Here is a 17,292-nt window from a genome sequence, read left to right as displayed (position 1 = left end):
TAAAAAAAGAAAAAGAAATAAATTATCTCAGTAGTATGGCAGTCTGTTGCCAGCACTTTTTGAAATGAAACGTTGTTCTTCCCGGCTTTGACAGAGCGCTGTGCACAAAGTCGTAGCACAGCAAACTGAGTCAGTAATAAATAACCACAGGACAGTGATTGATGATGGCCAATCTGTCTCCAATGGAATTATTGTAACAATACTAAAAATTCTTTCCCGCATATTTAACGTTTTGTTTAGGGGTTGTTGATACTGCCAGAAAACCCTTTTGACACAACTAGCATAAATTGTAGTGGGTGTTTCGACGCTGAAGCATCCGAGCCCAGCCTATTAAAAAAGCTGTCCCTAGGCAGGCTGCTGTATGCATAAAATACACTGGTGGTTCTCAGCTGGGAATGAGTTTGATCTATTCTATATTGCATGCCCCGTTACTAAGGAAGCTTATGAGGTGGATACGGATATAAAATAGGAACATGAAGAAAAAAATAACACCTTAATAAAATAAGCAATTATGTTTTGCCTAAGTCCTCATGTACCAACAAACAGCAGCACATACCATCACAAATTCAGCAAAATTCTGCCTATTTCAGTAGGTGGGAAAGGAAAGAAAAAAAAAGTGCCTGTTAGGCACATTACAGTAGAAGATTTACTCTGGAGAACCTGAGAGCACTGACTCAGGAGTGCTGTTTGCTGCAGTGCTGTGACTGATGGCCAGATGCAGGCAAAGACAAGGGATCTGGAGCTGCTCTATGCCATGATCTAATGCTTGGCACATGGACAGCTGAGGAGCTTAATGCTACCAGTCCACCATAACCTTTCAAAATGCAACCCACGTCCTGAGCAACACATTTTCAGTGCAGATTTGCTATTTGTGAGTGAATCAATAAATTCTAAAAACATCAAGTTAAAAAGGATGCACAGAGAAGTGTGTTCAAGTATTTGTGAAGTATTACAAGATTACTCTTTGAAATACATTCAGCATTTAAATTCCATTTTTCTTAGTTCACAATCCTGTAACAACAAATACAGACCATAATATTCTGCGTGTTTTTCAGACCCAGATGTCCATAACATGGTAAGTTCCAGGCAACTTACAAAATTCATTTTTAAAATGAGAATAGGAAATCAGAAACATATTTATTCTCATATTTCTCAAACATATTTATTTTTCTAAGTTACTGTAAATTTCTAGTTATGCAGACCTGAGCCTAATTTGTTCTCTTGATAACTCACAGAAATGACATGACAACACCAATTAGATGACACCCAATATTGAAATTCAAGTTGTAATACAAACATGTAAACAATAGGACTACAGACACAGACAAGAAATTAAAGTGAAGCCTAGAACATGTACTTGAGCAAGTGGAGAAATAATGAAAGCAGAGATGACACAATGGGCTTTGAAGAACCATACTTGGATATGAGCTCTGCTCAAAACAGGTCTCTGTGTGACAGTCTGGTTATACAGTAACCTACTCTTCCTGCAGAAAAATCATGCACAAAAGAAGACTCCAAACCTTCTCCCCTGAAGTCACTGGCAAAACTACCACCAACTTCAGTAGGAGCAGGAGTCAGCCCACAACATTTTGGATCAGAAACAGTATTTCAGAAGAGGGCATGCAGATACCACAGCTGTACGAAATGAAATAGGGGAAATCCAGCAAGCAATATAGAATATTATAAGCTAACACTATGAAAACTCTTTCTGTTTTCCACAAAAACGCATCAATTATCATAATTATCTGAGGCAAGTATGCTAAAAAGATATCTCTTTTGTTTCAATGTAAACTGTGTTTTGTTTTCGTACTGCTGAAGTACATTAGAGGGAAGGGCACACTCTGCTGGTCAGAAGCACCAGTTACACCAAAAGCTTTTTAATGATATGATATCATGAGTACTAATAAACAAACCTGGCTTTATGACACCTGACTTTAGTGGTGTTCTTCACTAGGCTGCTATTTGATTTACCTTTTTTACATTCTGAGTATTAAAAGAAAACAGTCACAGTGTTACATATGGACTTTCACATGTTTAAATATAAACTTACATGCTAAATAGAATACTTTATTTCCTGAAGATCATTTTTTATAATATTGTTTAAAACTCTTTACCTTGGGCTTTTCATCCAGTATTTGCTGACGAATCTCCTTGTGTTTTTCTATCAGTTTCTCCTGTCTTTTACTCTGAGCATCCTCTAGCTGTAAGAAAACAGCAGAGAATCATTTCAGATACTGCATACTCTTTTCTTCCCACCCCTTCTCTAGCAGTAGTTTGTATTATTTTGCTTCAGCTTTTATCCCGTGAGCTGTGTGAGATGAATCCTGCTCCCAAAAGAAAAGTCCTAGAGCCCTAAATGAACATGCTGATGAATTCTGGGCCGCATCTAATACAGTGCTCAAGTACATGCCTAACTGCAATAGGAATTAAGCACACTTCACTTGCTAATTCTTTATGTTGTTTCCTGAATCAAAGTCTCTGTAAGCAAAAATGGGCCAGCTTTTGAATTTAACTCTCTCTGAAATAAAACTAAGAGTACATTCAATAGCAGCATAAGTTTCACAACAACTTCCCACATCAAAGCACTTCTGTTTGTACTGTCATCTCAATGTAAAACACGTATAGCTACAGAAATACTAACATCTGTAATGGAATTCTGCAACTTTGATTTACAGAGATCTCAGAATGCTCTGCGTATTTCAGTAACTGTACAGGTGTATTTGAACTTAAAACATACTCTACAATTAACTGTTAATTGACTTTAAAAGTTCTGTATGCAATCTTTACATTCATGAAAAAGCATGCCAATTAAAAAAGCCTCAAAATTAAGACACTTCTCAGTATCTGAAAGAAACCATGGAGTATATATTCCACGAATAAACACCAGATCAAAAAAAAGAATTACAATTTTATTAAAATATGTCTTCTTTACTGTCTCTTCCCCTAAATACTAAAACTTACAAAGATATGTCTAAAATTACAGTTTTTCTTTGAGTGGAATGTCAATAGAAATCTATACTGCATCTGTTAAAAATCTGTACTAGTGGAGCGTTTACATAGAAGCTTGGAATTTGTAGTGTAAAATAGAACCTAACACATAAAAGGTGACATTTTGCCCCAAAATGAAAAATAAACACACAGCCTGACATACCCTTTTTATGTATTGCACCACCTCCTGGATATATGATCGAATCATTTCAGTCTTCTCTCTGGAAAAAGCAATCAACGAGTTACATTAGTCCATAAGATGACATTTTAATGCCCCCAGCTTCCTTCAAAGAGAGTAAGGCAATGTTTTGAATGTATAGGTCTGCCCACTTAACACTGTGTCTTTTCCTTACTGTGCTTTGTTTTGTAACAGGCTTCAATTATCCCATGACATACTGCAACAACACCTCTGCTCTTCCATGATATTTTTTTTCCCATAGGGTAGCGCCATATCTTCAAGGTGATGGTAGCATTTGTTAAGACCCAATTGTCAGCCTAGGGAAGTGCATGCAGATGCACACTGCCACACAGTGGCACTTTGTATAGCAGTGAAATAAGCTGTCAGTGTGTAGATGCTACTGCTGATGAACTTTGGTCCTCAGTTTTGTCCTGTAAACTACAAAAAGCAGAACTCGAAAGAATTACTTAAAAGTGATTCAGTGAGACAGCTATTAGGTAACTTTTGGTAAAGACAAGATCTCTCAAAAGCATACATGCACATAAAATACCATTTTGTGGATATTTGATCAGATTCAGGACAATGCTCTAGAACTTAATTGCTTAATAGTGAATTGCAATCTACTCTGGTGGGATTAAAATCTGATGGTTCAAGGTAGTTACACAACCCGTGGTCATGCGCAGAACTAGAAAAAATAATTAAGAACAATTAACATAATGCTTCCTCTCCCTGTATTTTTTTTCCTTCAAATTTTCATAAGAAAATCTTTAATGAAGCAACAGTGCAGCACGGGTGACTCAGACAGGATTCACCAGAAGGTCTCACTACTCCCTGTCCAACTGCAAAAGTGAGGACAAATGGCGTCACTTGGCAGAGGAAAGCCAAGTTTCCCATGTTGCTCCCATCCTACCTCTCCCAAGGGCTCTCTGAAAAGCCTGGAGAAAGAAAGTTCTTGGGACAGAGGAGGAAAAAATGAAAAGGGAAACAGAAGTGAATTTTCATGCGTCTGTTTCTGAGCTTTTCTCACCAGTGTCTCATTAACCTCTCAGCTAGCAAATAATTTCCTATTGCAATTGATTTTACTGCTATAATATTTTTGTAACAACTAACCACATTTTTCTTACATGAGCACATGCTATTCTGTCAGCTCTAACCATATTATTTCTCCCATTTTTTTTTAAATCAATTGTTCTCATTGTTACCATTTTTATAAGATAGTTCTAAATTTAATAATGATTCTTAAATTATCTGATGCTGTTCATTGTATGAGCTTCTGTGACCTTCTTCTATTGTTACCAAATACATAGATTCTATGGAGATGCTCCGAAATTTATATAAATAAAGTGTTTGTTTTGTTTTGTTTTTTAACAAATATACTAACAGTAAGAGGAGGGCTAAGGAAAATCTCCATCCTTTAATGGATGTGGTGGGAAACATAACCATCAGGATAAGAAAAAGGCTGAGGTTCTCAATGCCTTCTTTACACCTGTCTTTAGGACTCTCCCCCCTATCCTGGAAGCCCGGGGTGGAGAGCAGAATAAACCTCCACAGTTGGAAACACAGAGATCTGCTACCTAGTCTGTCACAAGTTCACAGGACCAGATAGGATCCATCTGAAGGCACTGAAGGAGCTAGCAGAGGTGACTGCCAAGCCACTTTCCACCATCTATCAATAGTATTGAGTCAACCAGAGAGGTCCCAGAGAATTGGCAGCTTGACAGCGTGACTCCTATATACAAGAAGGGTTTGAAGGAGGATCCAGGGCACGACTGGCCTGTCAATCTGATCTCAGTGCCAGCAAAGGTTATGGAACAGATCATCTTGGGTGAGATCATATAGTATGTGTGGGACAACCAGGTGATAAGGTGCAGCCAGCTTGGGTTCATGAAAGGCAGGTCCTGCTTGACCAAACTCATCTCCTTCTATGACCAGGTGACCTGGTGCATGAGGGAAAGGCTGTCAATGTTGTCTACTAGACTTCAGCAAAGACTTTGACACTGTCTCCCACAGTATTTTCCTAAGGAACCTGGAAGCCCATGGCCTGGGCAGGTACACTCTGCTGGGTAAAGAACTAGCTGGATGGCTGGGCCCAGAAAGTGGTGGTGAAGGGAGTTAAATCCAGCTGGTGTTTTGTTACAAGTGGTAATCTCCAGGGGTTTGTACTGGTGCCCATTCTCTTTAATACCTTTCATGATGACCTGGACAAGGGGATTTAGTGCACCCTCTGTAAGTTTGCAGATGACACCAAGTTGGGAGGAACTGTCAATCTGCCTGGGGGTACGAAGGCCCTCCAGAGGGATGTGGACAGGCTGGATTGCTGGGTGAAGGCTAATAGGATGAAGTCCAACAAGACCAAGTGCTGGGTCCTGCAATTTGGCCACAACAACCCCAGGTAAGGTTACAGACTTGAGGCAAAGTGACAGAGTGGAAGACTGTGAAGAGGACATGGACCTGCTGGGGTATTGGTCGATGACTGGCTGAACAGGGGGCAGCAGTGTGCCCAGCTGGCCAAGAAGGACAATGGCATCCTTGCTTGTGTAAGAAATAGTGCTGCCAGCAGGAGCAGAGAGGTGATGACTATCCTGTACTCAGCTCTGATGAGGCCATACCTCAAGTGCTGTGTCCAGTTTTGGACTCCTCACTAAAGAAAGACATTGCACTCCTGGAGCATGTTCAGAGAAGGGCAATGAAGCCGTGAAGGGTCTGGAGCACAAGTCTTATTGAGAGCGGCTGAGGGGGCTGGGATTGTTCAGTCTGGAGAAGAGGAGGCTCAGAGGAGACCTTATCACTCTCTACTACTACCTGAAAGGAGGGTGTGGTGAGGTGGGCGTCAACCTTTTCTCCCATATAACTAGCAATAGAACTAGAGGGAATGGCCTCAAAATGCACCAGGAAAGGTTCAAGCTGAGTATCAGGAAAAATTACTTCTCTGCAAAGAGTGGTCAGGTGCTGGAACAGGCTGCTCAGGGAAGTGGTTGAGTCACTGTCTCTGCAGGTGCTCAAGAAATATTTAGATACAAGAACATTTAGGGACATGGTTTTGTGGGGAAATATTAGTGGTAGGTGGATGGTTGGACTAAAGGATCTTGGAGGTCTTTTCCAAACTTGAAGATTCTGTGAAATTTTAACTCCTCTTAAGTGTCACTACAATAAAGACTAGTAACAAAGAATATCCCAGCAAACAGGCAAAGATTAAAATGTCCCATTTTCTTTTCGTGCAGCTTGCCAAAACAAATTAATTAGGACAAACAAACCTAGATGCCATGCCCTTGGGAAGAATATAACCAACTTGTGTAATTCCAGCTTGTAATTTACCACAAGGAGAGCAAACCTTCCAGAAATTCTATTTCACTTAGATAGCGGCTTTAAGATGGTTAAGAAGAAAAGATAAATCAGAAATAAAAACTTAGTTAAAGTAAAATCAATCCCTTCAAAAACTGAGGTCACTAAGTCTATTTATAGTCATACATAGAGGAAAAGTATTTGGATTAAAAGCATCTTGACTCCATCAAGCCACTCAAAAGGCAGGTCCCCGTACCACACATCAGCACTTCTGCAGCTCACACAGGCTCTCAATGTTGGTACAATAGGAGATAAGATTTGTCTGAGAAAATTGAATTAATATCAGCGGAAGTAAGGCACTCCACTGCTTTGGTGAGGTACTGCAGCCTGAACAAAAGCTGGCTTGGATTTAGGCTCGAGACTTTGATTTTTCCAGTTGTGAAAAACTTTGAATTCCCCCAAAATGTGTAAGGATATGAATGTAGGAATACACTTACTCTTCCATTTGATTTTTATCCTTGGATTTTGCTTCTGTGATCTTCTCCTGCCTCTTCTTGTCCATTTTTTTCTTCAATTCTTTCTTTTCTCTAAAGCACAAAAAATAAATTTAGTTTCAAAATGCATCTAAATGAAAATCGTAAAGAGATGTAATCAATTATAAGGGGAATAGCACCTTACTTTTCACACGTTTCTTTCAGTTTCTTTAGCTGGCTGTTCTGACATTCCTCTGCTACATCTGTCAACTTCTGAATAAGCTAAAAAAAGAATTCCAAGAAAGAGAAATAATGTATTTTCAGCTAAACATCATATATGCATCTAAGTTTCTTCAAAAGCCTGTGATAAATCACATGAACCAGATGAATCAGGAAATGCACAGTAATGTCTGCCTGGTCTCATTCAGCTCTTCTTTCCTTACATAAAAGAAGAAGGACACTAAGAACAGGCTCTGCTCTAAAATAAATCAGAAAGAATCTCTCATTTGCAAGACAGATTTTATATGCAACAAATATTCATTCCAGCAGAGCTCCGAGGTAAAAACCATCTGAATATTTTGTGTTAAAAAAAGAATTTATCATGATACTTCCTAACTGGATTATGCAGAAAACGGGACGTGGCTTTGGGAACTGCCAATTCCCATTTTGGAATGAGAAATTACTTAACTTACAGTATCAGCCCAACTATGTAGGTTCAGAATGTTTTGTTGTTGTTGTTGTTGTTGTTGTTGCTGTTGTTGTTTTTAATGAAAAGTAAAATTCCTGTGATTCAGCCAACAATTGTTACTTGAATGGGAACTCTCTCTCTGCAGCACAGGTAACCATTTCTACGCACCCACACTGGAGCTACTCCTGCTGGGTAACACTGAAATGTCTCACATGCAACTGATGATAAACAGAGCACCACTTGGGAGTGTCAGCTCCGAGCTATGATCCACGGGAATGGATTTGTGAGAAGGCCTTGCTGAGCAATTGCCAGGCATATCACTCCTATGACCTGCTTTTTGGATGGCAAGACAGAGCAGACAAATCATGCAATAGCAAAGAGGTAAAACATTGTATAATAAAAAAAAAAAAGGGTGAGATAGGATTGTCCGGAGCTGAGAAACAGTTTATGCTTTCACAACAATCTTTAAAAATGTTCTCTTTTGCCTGAGAACATCCATCAGCATTAGCTGCCATCTGTCCAGACTCTTCTATAGCAGTGAGAGGGCTATGATCTTGCTGTAGTTGTCAGCCAAACTCCAGCTGTAAAAACACAAGCCAGCTCAGACTGATGCATGAAAACTATTTTTTCACCATATACAGATTATGTCCTGTATCCCCTTGAAGCATTCATCTGCAGCAGGAACACTCTTTGGCATAACTCTATGCCCTGGAGAACATTTGAAATTATTTTCATTTATTTATTTTATGGTGTTTCTATTTATTTTCCAGCTAATCCTGCCTTCTTCAGTGCTGTACACTGAAAAAAAAAAAAAAAAAAAAAAAGAAAGGGCAGAACAAAATGAGAACATCATCCAAAAGCTGCAATAAATTGAGGCTTACATAACTAGAGGTAAGCACTCAGTTCCACGGTAGTAATAATAAACCTGTTGCCTTTCTGACTTTTATCCAAGGCTGTCCAAGTACATTGGAGGTGTTAGTGACAAATGACATAACAACTCCTTGGAGTTGCAGTGGATCACAAGGAAATCAAGCTCTGAAATGGACACCAAGCAAGAGTAAGCCACACTCCATTCTTACATCACAGCGGTTTCATTACTAACCCAGAGACCACTAAAGAAAAGCAGAGGCCGTAACAAACGTACCAGCTTAATGTGCTCTCGCTTCTGGTACTTTTCACTGTAATACTGCTCCTGTCGGAGGTTTAGCAGCTGCTGCTGTTGCTTTTCCTTCAGCTCAACTAGCTTCTGGGTCATTTCAGAGTCAAGGGCAGCCAATTCTTGTTCGATAGTTGATGAACCATGGTCTGGGCTGCCCGTTTCAGATCTGTGAAGACACACATACACACTGGCTTTACACCACTATGCCCCATATCTAAAACTTGTTTTTCACCTGGTAACATGTAGTTAGTTCATCAGTAAGTTTCTGGGCATCGCATGTAGGGCAAGATAATGATTCTAGCTGTGGTAAATCCACTAATTTAATCTTTTAGGGAAAAACAGTGTTGTTACTAATGGGATTTATATTGCTTTTAAACCTTGTAATACAAACCTGCCATGGTGGGGTGAACCAGGCTTAGTATAATTGAGCTATAAATACAACTGCCAAGATTTCCCATATAAACATTTGCCCACAGAACTTGTTTACCCACTTTCAGGCACCCAACTTGAATTTCAAAGCTTCACAGTCCTCAGTAAAAATGGTGAATGTTAAGTATTTTGAAAACAGTCATCCTTGCATATGCTTAGCAACAAACTTAAAAGCATAATTTACATCTGCATTTACAAAAAAGCTTAAAATGGTTAGGAGCATTCCTTTATTTAGTATTTTCTCCCCCCTTCAGGAAATGCCATGCATAGCACACACAGAAGAAAGTGCTCTATGGACTCCTCACTTCAGAAGGAAACTTAACATCCCAGTGGGGAATAAACCTAAGAAAGGCAACACACAGGAGTGCAGAAAAAAATGTAAGGAAAAAGCTAAAAAGCAAACACTGAGAAATAGGTTGTTGTTTTTTTCCTCAAGGCAGAAGTATAGATGTAATGGTGAAAGAAGACATGATGACACTAAATTGCTCAAGGCAAAAATAAACAGCAGAAACAGTATCGCTCTCAGGCCAGCAGTAAACTAAACCCAAGAAAAACACTCTTAAAAAATATGATGATGTTGCGTCTCTGCTTGGCTGCTGTGTTTACTGCTGTACTCAGGTGTTAAATCAGTTGCCTGGGAAACCTCAGGAACAGTGCATGAGATGGACAAAACAGCTGAAGTTTGAATAGAGGGGGCTGACTGAGAAAAATGAGTTTGCTGCTCAGACATTTGCAAGATTACAATGCAGAGAACTTGCTGCACTGGCTGCCTGTCTCCTCTTCCAGGTTCAAGTTTGCAGTTGCTGTCACTTAGCCTAACTTTAACTGAAACAATGTGAAGCTGCTTCCGTCAATCTGAGGATACAGAGTAAGGTAGCCTATTTGTATTTCTTGTACTGCTATTTGAATATTCTACTAAGAAGTTAAGTGGTATCAGTGTGGTTGGTGGGGATAATTTACACACAGAGGCACAGGACAACACTGATGAATGTTAATCAGCAAATACTGCCGTTGCACTGTATGTTTTCAAGTTGACATTTCTCTTGTATTTTTGGGAAAAAGAAATGGGACTAGTCTCTAAATGCTGGCTAAAATACTAAGACTGTCTTCTAAGGGACATGATTATTAAATAGAAACTTCGGAAGTGCATCAGCATAGTACCTGTGTTTGTGTTCAGTAAATACTTCCACTGTCCCACAGACATTGGCTTTACTGAATCTAGGCCCAATTTTAGGAATGGGTACAAAGCACTGATTTCTTCTGATCAGAGGCAACATATTTGTATGGAAATCTGGCATAGGAATTCCTTTGAAGTAGCGCTTTGTACTTTGCAGTTAAAGGTAAACAGCTAGAGTTATGATTTAAAACAGTAAAAACTACCTTATTCCTTGGGAGACAGTATTCTATAAAAAGTCTTCTGCTTGGGACAATATATACTAGCAAATCTGAAAAGCCTTCAACACATGCTCCTGCTCTTTTAAAAAATCTGATGTTCAATTTTTAACTTCAGACGCTTCAATATCTGCACATCAAACTACACATCTCTGAAATCACTATGACAGCTCCACACAGCAGACTGCAGTACTTTATTGCCTGGTACCATGAATGATTTATGGTCAGATCATGACAAAATAAAAAACCCAAATCCTTTCTAGTCAAAGTCAGATGAGTCATTCTATTTATTCAGTTTGTTTTTCGGCATAAAGTTGAGTAGAGTATGCCAAAGAAAAAAGTAACATAATATAATTTTGTCTGCCACTATCTGTCACACACAAATTGATGGTGGAAAATACAGCAAATAAATATCACTGTGTTTACAGTTGGCAGCCAGTCTTTAAATGTGTGAGCTCCTTCCTAGGGACAAGTTATGGACTGAATCATAGTCACTTACAATTAAGAGTACAGCAGCAGTAGCCAGAGCATACTTGCACATTTTTCTCCAACAGTCCCTACCAAATGCACCAAGCAATTTTTTTTAACACTTGTTCAATGTCTTTGTGCTTAAGAACTGCAGCTATTACAATTCTATGCAAAAGGGCTTTTTTTCTTTTAATTACTTTAAAAAATAGATTGTGCTAGACTGAGAAAGATAAATTAGGATGGTATCCTTATCTGACTGCCATTAAATTTTAACAGTGTTAGACACAGGTTGTACCTACATGTGCATTTGTTTTGCCAGGAACTAAGAATGATCTTTTGCAACACATAGTCCCTTACCATGTGAATAAGAGAAAAATTGTGGAAAGATTAATGAGTCCCAACAGTCCAACATTTCAAACTGATAATATAAACATGACTTCTTTATTATCCAAGCAAATAATATAAATTGATATCAGCACACCCAAAGACATATGGCAACGAGAGAGTGAGAAAGAGAGACAGAACAGAAGGAGAGTGCATGCAGATGCAAAGCAAAGCAATCATTAAAATATTCCCAAATGGTCAGGATCAATCACCATTTAAACCACAAATGCTAGTAACTGTATTTCTTTTACCTAACTATAGGGCTGATCCTTTTTGTTGTAGCATAATTTTTTTCCAAGATCCTAATGTGGAGACAATGCTCGCCATGCAGAACTTCAGAATATTTGCTCTAAATATAAATAACACTTGGGTCTTGCTCCACCACCTGGCAGCACATTGTGCTTGCCTAGAGAAAATCAGTTGCTCAGTATCAGCAAGACTGTGTGTGGACTGCAAAACTTTCTCCTTGCTGGAAAAAAAAGAGCTACTTTATAAAGCTGCATTATAAAGTGTGAGGCAGAAGTTTTGCTATTGATGTTGATTTCAATCAGTACTGAACTGATATTCCTCCTAAAGCAGATCAAGATGGGAGATGATGGGGTGCTGTGAGAAAACATGCCACAGTTGATCTGATTAGGAATGTAAAATACGTTATCCAGTTGGGTTTCAGTTCTTTCATACTGTGTTCTGGTTCCTGAACTATACCAGTATGTAGGGGAAGCTCAGTGTCACCATCTGTGATTAAATTCACCACCTAGCTACTGGCTGCTGTTGCCAGTAGAGCTGAATCACCTACCCATAGCAGAGATCTAAGAAAAGTCCCAAGATAAATACTGTATGATCTTGTTTACGGGAAAAGAGTTTCAAAATTGCGAACAACTTATCTGACTTTTGGCAGAGAAGCAAGATATCAGAGAGGGCTTTTTATCTGATGATTTTCGTATCAAAGAACCTGACATCATTTTAACTACAAATTCTCTGACTTGATTTTATCTACAAATCTTCTGGATTGATTTTTTTCTGTGCTTTTAGAGACACCTCCATATTAATTATCTATCATAAAAGAAAAAACAACCTCCATTTACCTTTTCTTACTGTCTCTTTTTGCTGTTTTTTCTAAAACTGCTCTTCGTCGCAGATAGTCATTTTGGATTTCATTATACTTTGCAGTGTGCTCTTTGATAAGATCAGTGGTTTTCTTGTGGTGCCTCTTAACAAGGTCCTTCATTTCTTTGTAGTGCTTCTTCTGAAGCTTAACAAATGACTTCTGTTGTTTTAGCTCTTCAATAGTCTGTGCTTCCACTTCTACAATGACAATAACAAAAGCAACTTCAATTTCTAATAACGTATGATTTTAATCAGAGAACACCATCAGGTGAAATGGAACAAAGAACGCTTGTTTTACTGCTGGCATGTGAAATGTGCTAGCTGAAACTAACCAAGCAGAATTCTCTGAAAAGAAGCTAACCTGATTGAAAATACCTAGACAAATTCAATTAAGAGTAGGAAATGAGTTGAAAGACTAAAGCACCAACATGACCAGCAAAATAAAAACCACATACTTTCTTCCCTCATCCCCTTCGGATGCAAAAGATTCTCATCAGCCTGATGGGAATTATTATTACACTATTCTTTTTTGTAGGAACTGCACCAACACCTCAGGACTGCCTTCTCTCTGGATGGGTCACACAGCACAATATTGACAATATTCAGTGCAAAGTTAGCTTCTGTTCAGATAATAGTGCTGCTTTGGTTTTCTGAGGGAGGCCTATGAGAATGCAACAATGGAATAATAATTAGAAAACCTGCCAGTGATCTCAAGAAGCGTGTGCTCAAACATTTAATAGCATCACAGCTTCACAGCTGAGGAATAAGACACACTATGTACATTTTCTATGAGTTACTGCAGTCACAACTATTCAAAGGAGTATCTAAACCAGATGGTCCATTTCAGAAAATATGTTTCCCTTGGCAAAAAGTGTATCATTTGTACAGTATAAGCTGTATATTTAATACCTGTGAGGACACTCTGAATAAGATCTTCTGTCTTTGCAGGTGCTTTCACCAAACCTAGAAGTAAAAGAGATGACTAATACCAACTCCTTTAAAACAACAGCCATTATTGTGTCATCTGAATGCATATTAAACTATGGTATGTGATATGGACATATACTGATTAATTATCTGAGAGAAGAAACACAAAGACCACCACCACATTTATCTCATTTATGAGGAGGAAGCTACTGAACAAGGCTATGAAGTCTTCAGTCATTAAACTATAAACACTGTGGTTTAACATACATTTATTATAGGATATAAATCAATACAGAATATATACCAGAAAAGCAGCTCTTAAATAGAAGATATTTCTGTATTTGAAGAAAATTCGCCCTAACAGCAGACTGGGAATTTGTCCACCAAATTTATAAAAACAAAGCAAACAACAACAAAAAAAGCAGATCAAAGATTACCATGTTTTCCCCACAAAAAAAAAACAAAGTTAGAAAACACCAAATAAAATGTTGTTCCTGAAATGTAAAGTACATAAAAATTAATACCCAGATTTATTTTGAAAAGATGATTTTTAGCTTGTTTTGCTTGTTTGTTTTTTTACCTGGTGTTGGTTGGCTATGGACAACCTGAGTTGCTGGTTTTGGTGTAAGAGAGGCAGTGTGATTTACTCCGTTTTCTGCTGGTGCTGGCCTAGGTTCACTATTAGCTTCAGATGGTGCATCTCCGTGGTCCACCTGAAAATACATGAAGATTTACATTACTCTTTCCAACAAACAGCCTTAAAAATTTCCAGATCTAGTTTAGTCTACTTTACAATGGTAAGAGTCTATAAATGTTAAGTACAGACTACTTTTAACAGGAAAGAAAAGGGAAAAGAAAAAGAAAAAGAGAAAAAAAAAGAGAAAAGGAAAAGGGAAAGGGAAAGGAAAAGGAAAAAGGTATCTTTAAGAGCCACAGTAGCCCAGGCAGTACATTTTTTCAGGGTAAATTTCAAGAAGAAATAGAGCATGTATTATTCTTCAGAAGTATTTTAAGCGGGTATAACTCATCAGGGACATTTTTCAGTACAGTATATATTAACTGCACCAGATATGAAATCTGTTTTTTATTGAAAAGCACCGTTCTCTGCCACAAAGCTTTTCTAGGCATAATGGAGAAGGTTGCACAAAAATGCTACTTAGATTCTTGCTGTGAACAAAATGAGCATATAAAATTACTTTGAAATTTCATACATCCACAGCACAATCATTATTCACTGTTTTTACAGCACAGAGACATACTTGCGATTCCCAAGATCTTACATTCTTGTAATTACTCTGCAAGGATAATATGTAAACAGTACTTCCATCCTGCTGCATAAATTCACCTGTGGTATCCAAATATTTAAGCATTTTCTACAATCTTTCTTTCTAGTTTTCTAAAAGCTCAGGGTTACAGTATGCATTTCATTATGCACTAAACACCACAATTTTCTTCATGGCCATCAGGTTTGTAAATGATAGGGCGAGCACAGAACAAACTGAAGGTCACTGGAAGCAATTTTACTTCTGAAATGACCAAGCCCTGCTTCTTGCTGGCCCTGCAAGGGGCCAGTTGCCATGGTGTCTCGGGTAGTCTTGGATTTGTTCTTTCAGCTGCTTCCATTTTAGTCTTTGATGGTAATCACATTACATGCAGAGGCAGGATACCACAGTTGGTGCTTTTTTTTTTTTACCTCTTGATTACTCCACACTTGCAAAATAACAGCCTGCACTGCATCAATTGAGACAAAATATATTTTGATCTGCTTTGTGTTGCTCCTGTTGCAGATTTCCTTCATCTTGGCCCTCACTACACTGTTTATATTGCAAAAAGAATTGTCTCTACAGCTTATTTCTACCAAAGTTATAAGAGAGAGATTCTGTAGTCAAAAACACAATGGCAAAATTAATTAATAACAAAAACCTTACTTCTTTAAAGCAGCGATGACTGCAATAAAATAAGGACAAATGTGACCTAGCCAGCATTTCTGACAGTAGAACAATGTGACTGCAAAAGCTGTAGCTGTGACAAACTCACAGAGACATGGTTATCCCCTCAATTCCTCTTAAAATACATTTCTCACAGAACGCAATCACAGAATCACAGAATCACAGAATCACAGAATTGTAGGGGTTGGAAGGGACCTCCAGAGATCATCGAGTCCAACCCCCCTGCCAAAGCAGGTTCCCTACACCAGGTCGCACAGGTAGGCATCCAGGCAGGTCTTGAACATCTCCAGAGAAGGAGACTCCACCACCTCCCTGGGCAGCCTGTTCCAGTGCTCCGTCACCTCACTGTAAAGAAGTTCTTGCGCATGTTTGTGCAGAACTTCCTATGCTGCAGTTTCTGGCCGTTTCCCCTTGTCCTGTCTCCACTCACCACTGAAAACAGTCCAGCCTCGCCATTCTACCCCCACACCTCAGATATTTATAGACCTGGATCAGGTCCCCTCTCAGTCTCCTTTTCTCAAGGCTGAACAGACTCAGTTCACTCAGCCTTTCCTCATAGGGGAGATGCTCCAGGCCCTTCACCATCTTTGTGGCCCTCCGCTGGACTCTTTCCAAGAGATCCCTGTCTTTTTTGTACTGGGGAGCCCAGAACTGGACGCAGTACTCCAGATGAGGTCTTACCAGGGCAGAGTAGAGGGGGAGGATCACCTCCTTTGACCTGCTGGCCACGCTCTTTTTAATGCACCCCAGTAAGCCATTGGCCTTTTTGGCCACAAGGGCACACTGCTGGATCATGGCCAACCTGTCGTCCACCAGGACACCCAGGTCCCTTTCCGCAGAGCTCCACTCCAGCAGCTCATCCTCCAACCTGTACTGGTGCATGCAATTATTCCTCCCCAGATGCAAGACTCTACACTTGCTTTTGTTAAACCTCATCCGTTTTTTTTCTGCCCAGCTCTCCAGCCTATCCAGGTCTTGCTGAATGGCAGCACAGCCTTCAGGCGTGTCAGCCAATCCTCCCAACTTCGTATCATCGGCAAACTTGCTGAGGGTGGCCATTATTCCCTCATCAAGGTCATTGATGAAGATGTTGAACAAGACCGGACCCAGCACAGACCCCTGAGGAACACCGCTAGTTACAGGCCTCCAACCGGACTCTGCACCACCAACAACGACCCTCTGTGCTCTGCCAGTCAGCCAGTTCTCAACCCACCTCACTGTCCACTCATCTATCCCACACTTCCTCAGCTTTGTTATAAGGACGTCATGGGGGACAGTATCAAATGCCTTGCTGAAATCAAGGTAGACTACATCCACTGCTCTCCCCCTATCCACCCAGCCAGAGACAACATCATAGAAGGCTACCAGGTTGGTCAAGCACGACCTCCCCCTTGTGAACCCATGCTGACTACTCCTGATAACCTCCTCTTCTTCCAGTTGTCTGGAGATGACATCCAGTACAAGCTGTTCCATCACCTTTCCAGGGACAGAGGTGAGGCTGACTGGCCTATAATTGCCTGGGTCTTCCTTCTTGCCTTTTTTGAAGACCGGGGTGACGTTGGCTATCTTCCAGTCTTCAGGCACCTTCCCCGTCTTCCAAGACTTCTCAAATCCATTCTCAATCCATTAGTATGAAAAAAAAAATACTGCTATATAGATCATCTAATATCAATAAATAATGCTAGGATTCCTATCTTCTGGCAAGTTAGCACCCTAAAAGTCATTATGTGGAAAATAGGTACTGTCATCTTCTATATCTGTATGTGAAATGCTGCATTGCAGCTTGTTGAGAAACTATTAATAGGCTGTCAGTTTGGGACATAAAACAGCTGATTTCAGAAACTAAGGCAGAAATGTGAGACAGGATC

At 39.5% G+C, this 17,292-nt stretch overlaps 1 protein-coding gene across 6 annotated transcripts in view; it reads right to left on the bottom strand.

Annotated features, from left to right (window-relative positions):
* PLCB1 (phospholipase C beta 1) overlaps positions 1-17,292 on the bottom strand; it is a 375,296-nt gene that overhangs the window by 59,466 nt on the left and 298,538 nt on the right. For 5 of the 6 annotated variants that reach the window (XM_048938285.1, XM_048938286.1, XM_048938288.1 and 2 more), the window contains exons 24-31: positions 14,056-14,188; positions 13,458-13,511; positions 12,527-12,746; positions 8,754-8,934; positions 7,127-7,203; positions 6,946-7,035; positions 3,152-3,209; positions 2,115-2,201 (exon numbers count right to left, since the gene is read on the bottom strand). In XM_048938285.1, coding sequence (XP_048794242.1) covers positions 2,115-2,201; positions 3,152-3,209; positions 6,946-7,035; positions 7,127-7,203; positions 8,754-8,934; positions 12,527-12,746; positions 13,458-13,511; positions 14,056-14,188 — 900 coding nt within the window. Of the gene's footprint in view, positions 1-986; positions 1,636-2,114; positions 2,202-3,151; positions 3,210-6,945; positions 7,036-7,126; positions 7,204-8,753; positions 8,935-12,526; positions 12,747-13,457; positions 13,512-14,055; positions 14,189-17,292 lie in introns of those variants that run through there. The other variant, XM_048938290.1, reaches the window with a different exon arrangement.

The sequence above is a fragment of the Lagopus muta genome, chromosome 2 (genome assembly GCF_023343835.1).
Source record: "Lagopus muta isolate bLagMut1 chromosome 2, bLagMut1 primary, whole genome shotgun sequence".
NCBI classification, from domain to species: domain Eukaryota; kingdom Metazoa; phylum Chordata; class Aves; order Galliformes; family Phasianidae; genus Lagopus; species Lagopus muta.
The sequence above is the reverse complement of the archived record's forward strand: the minus strand, read 5'-3'. Positions and strand labels throughout refer to the sequence as shown.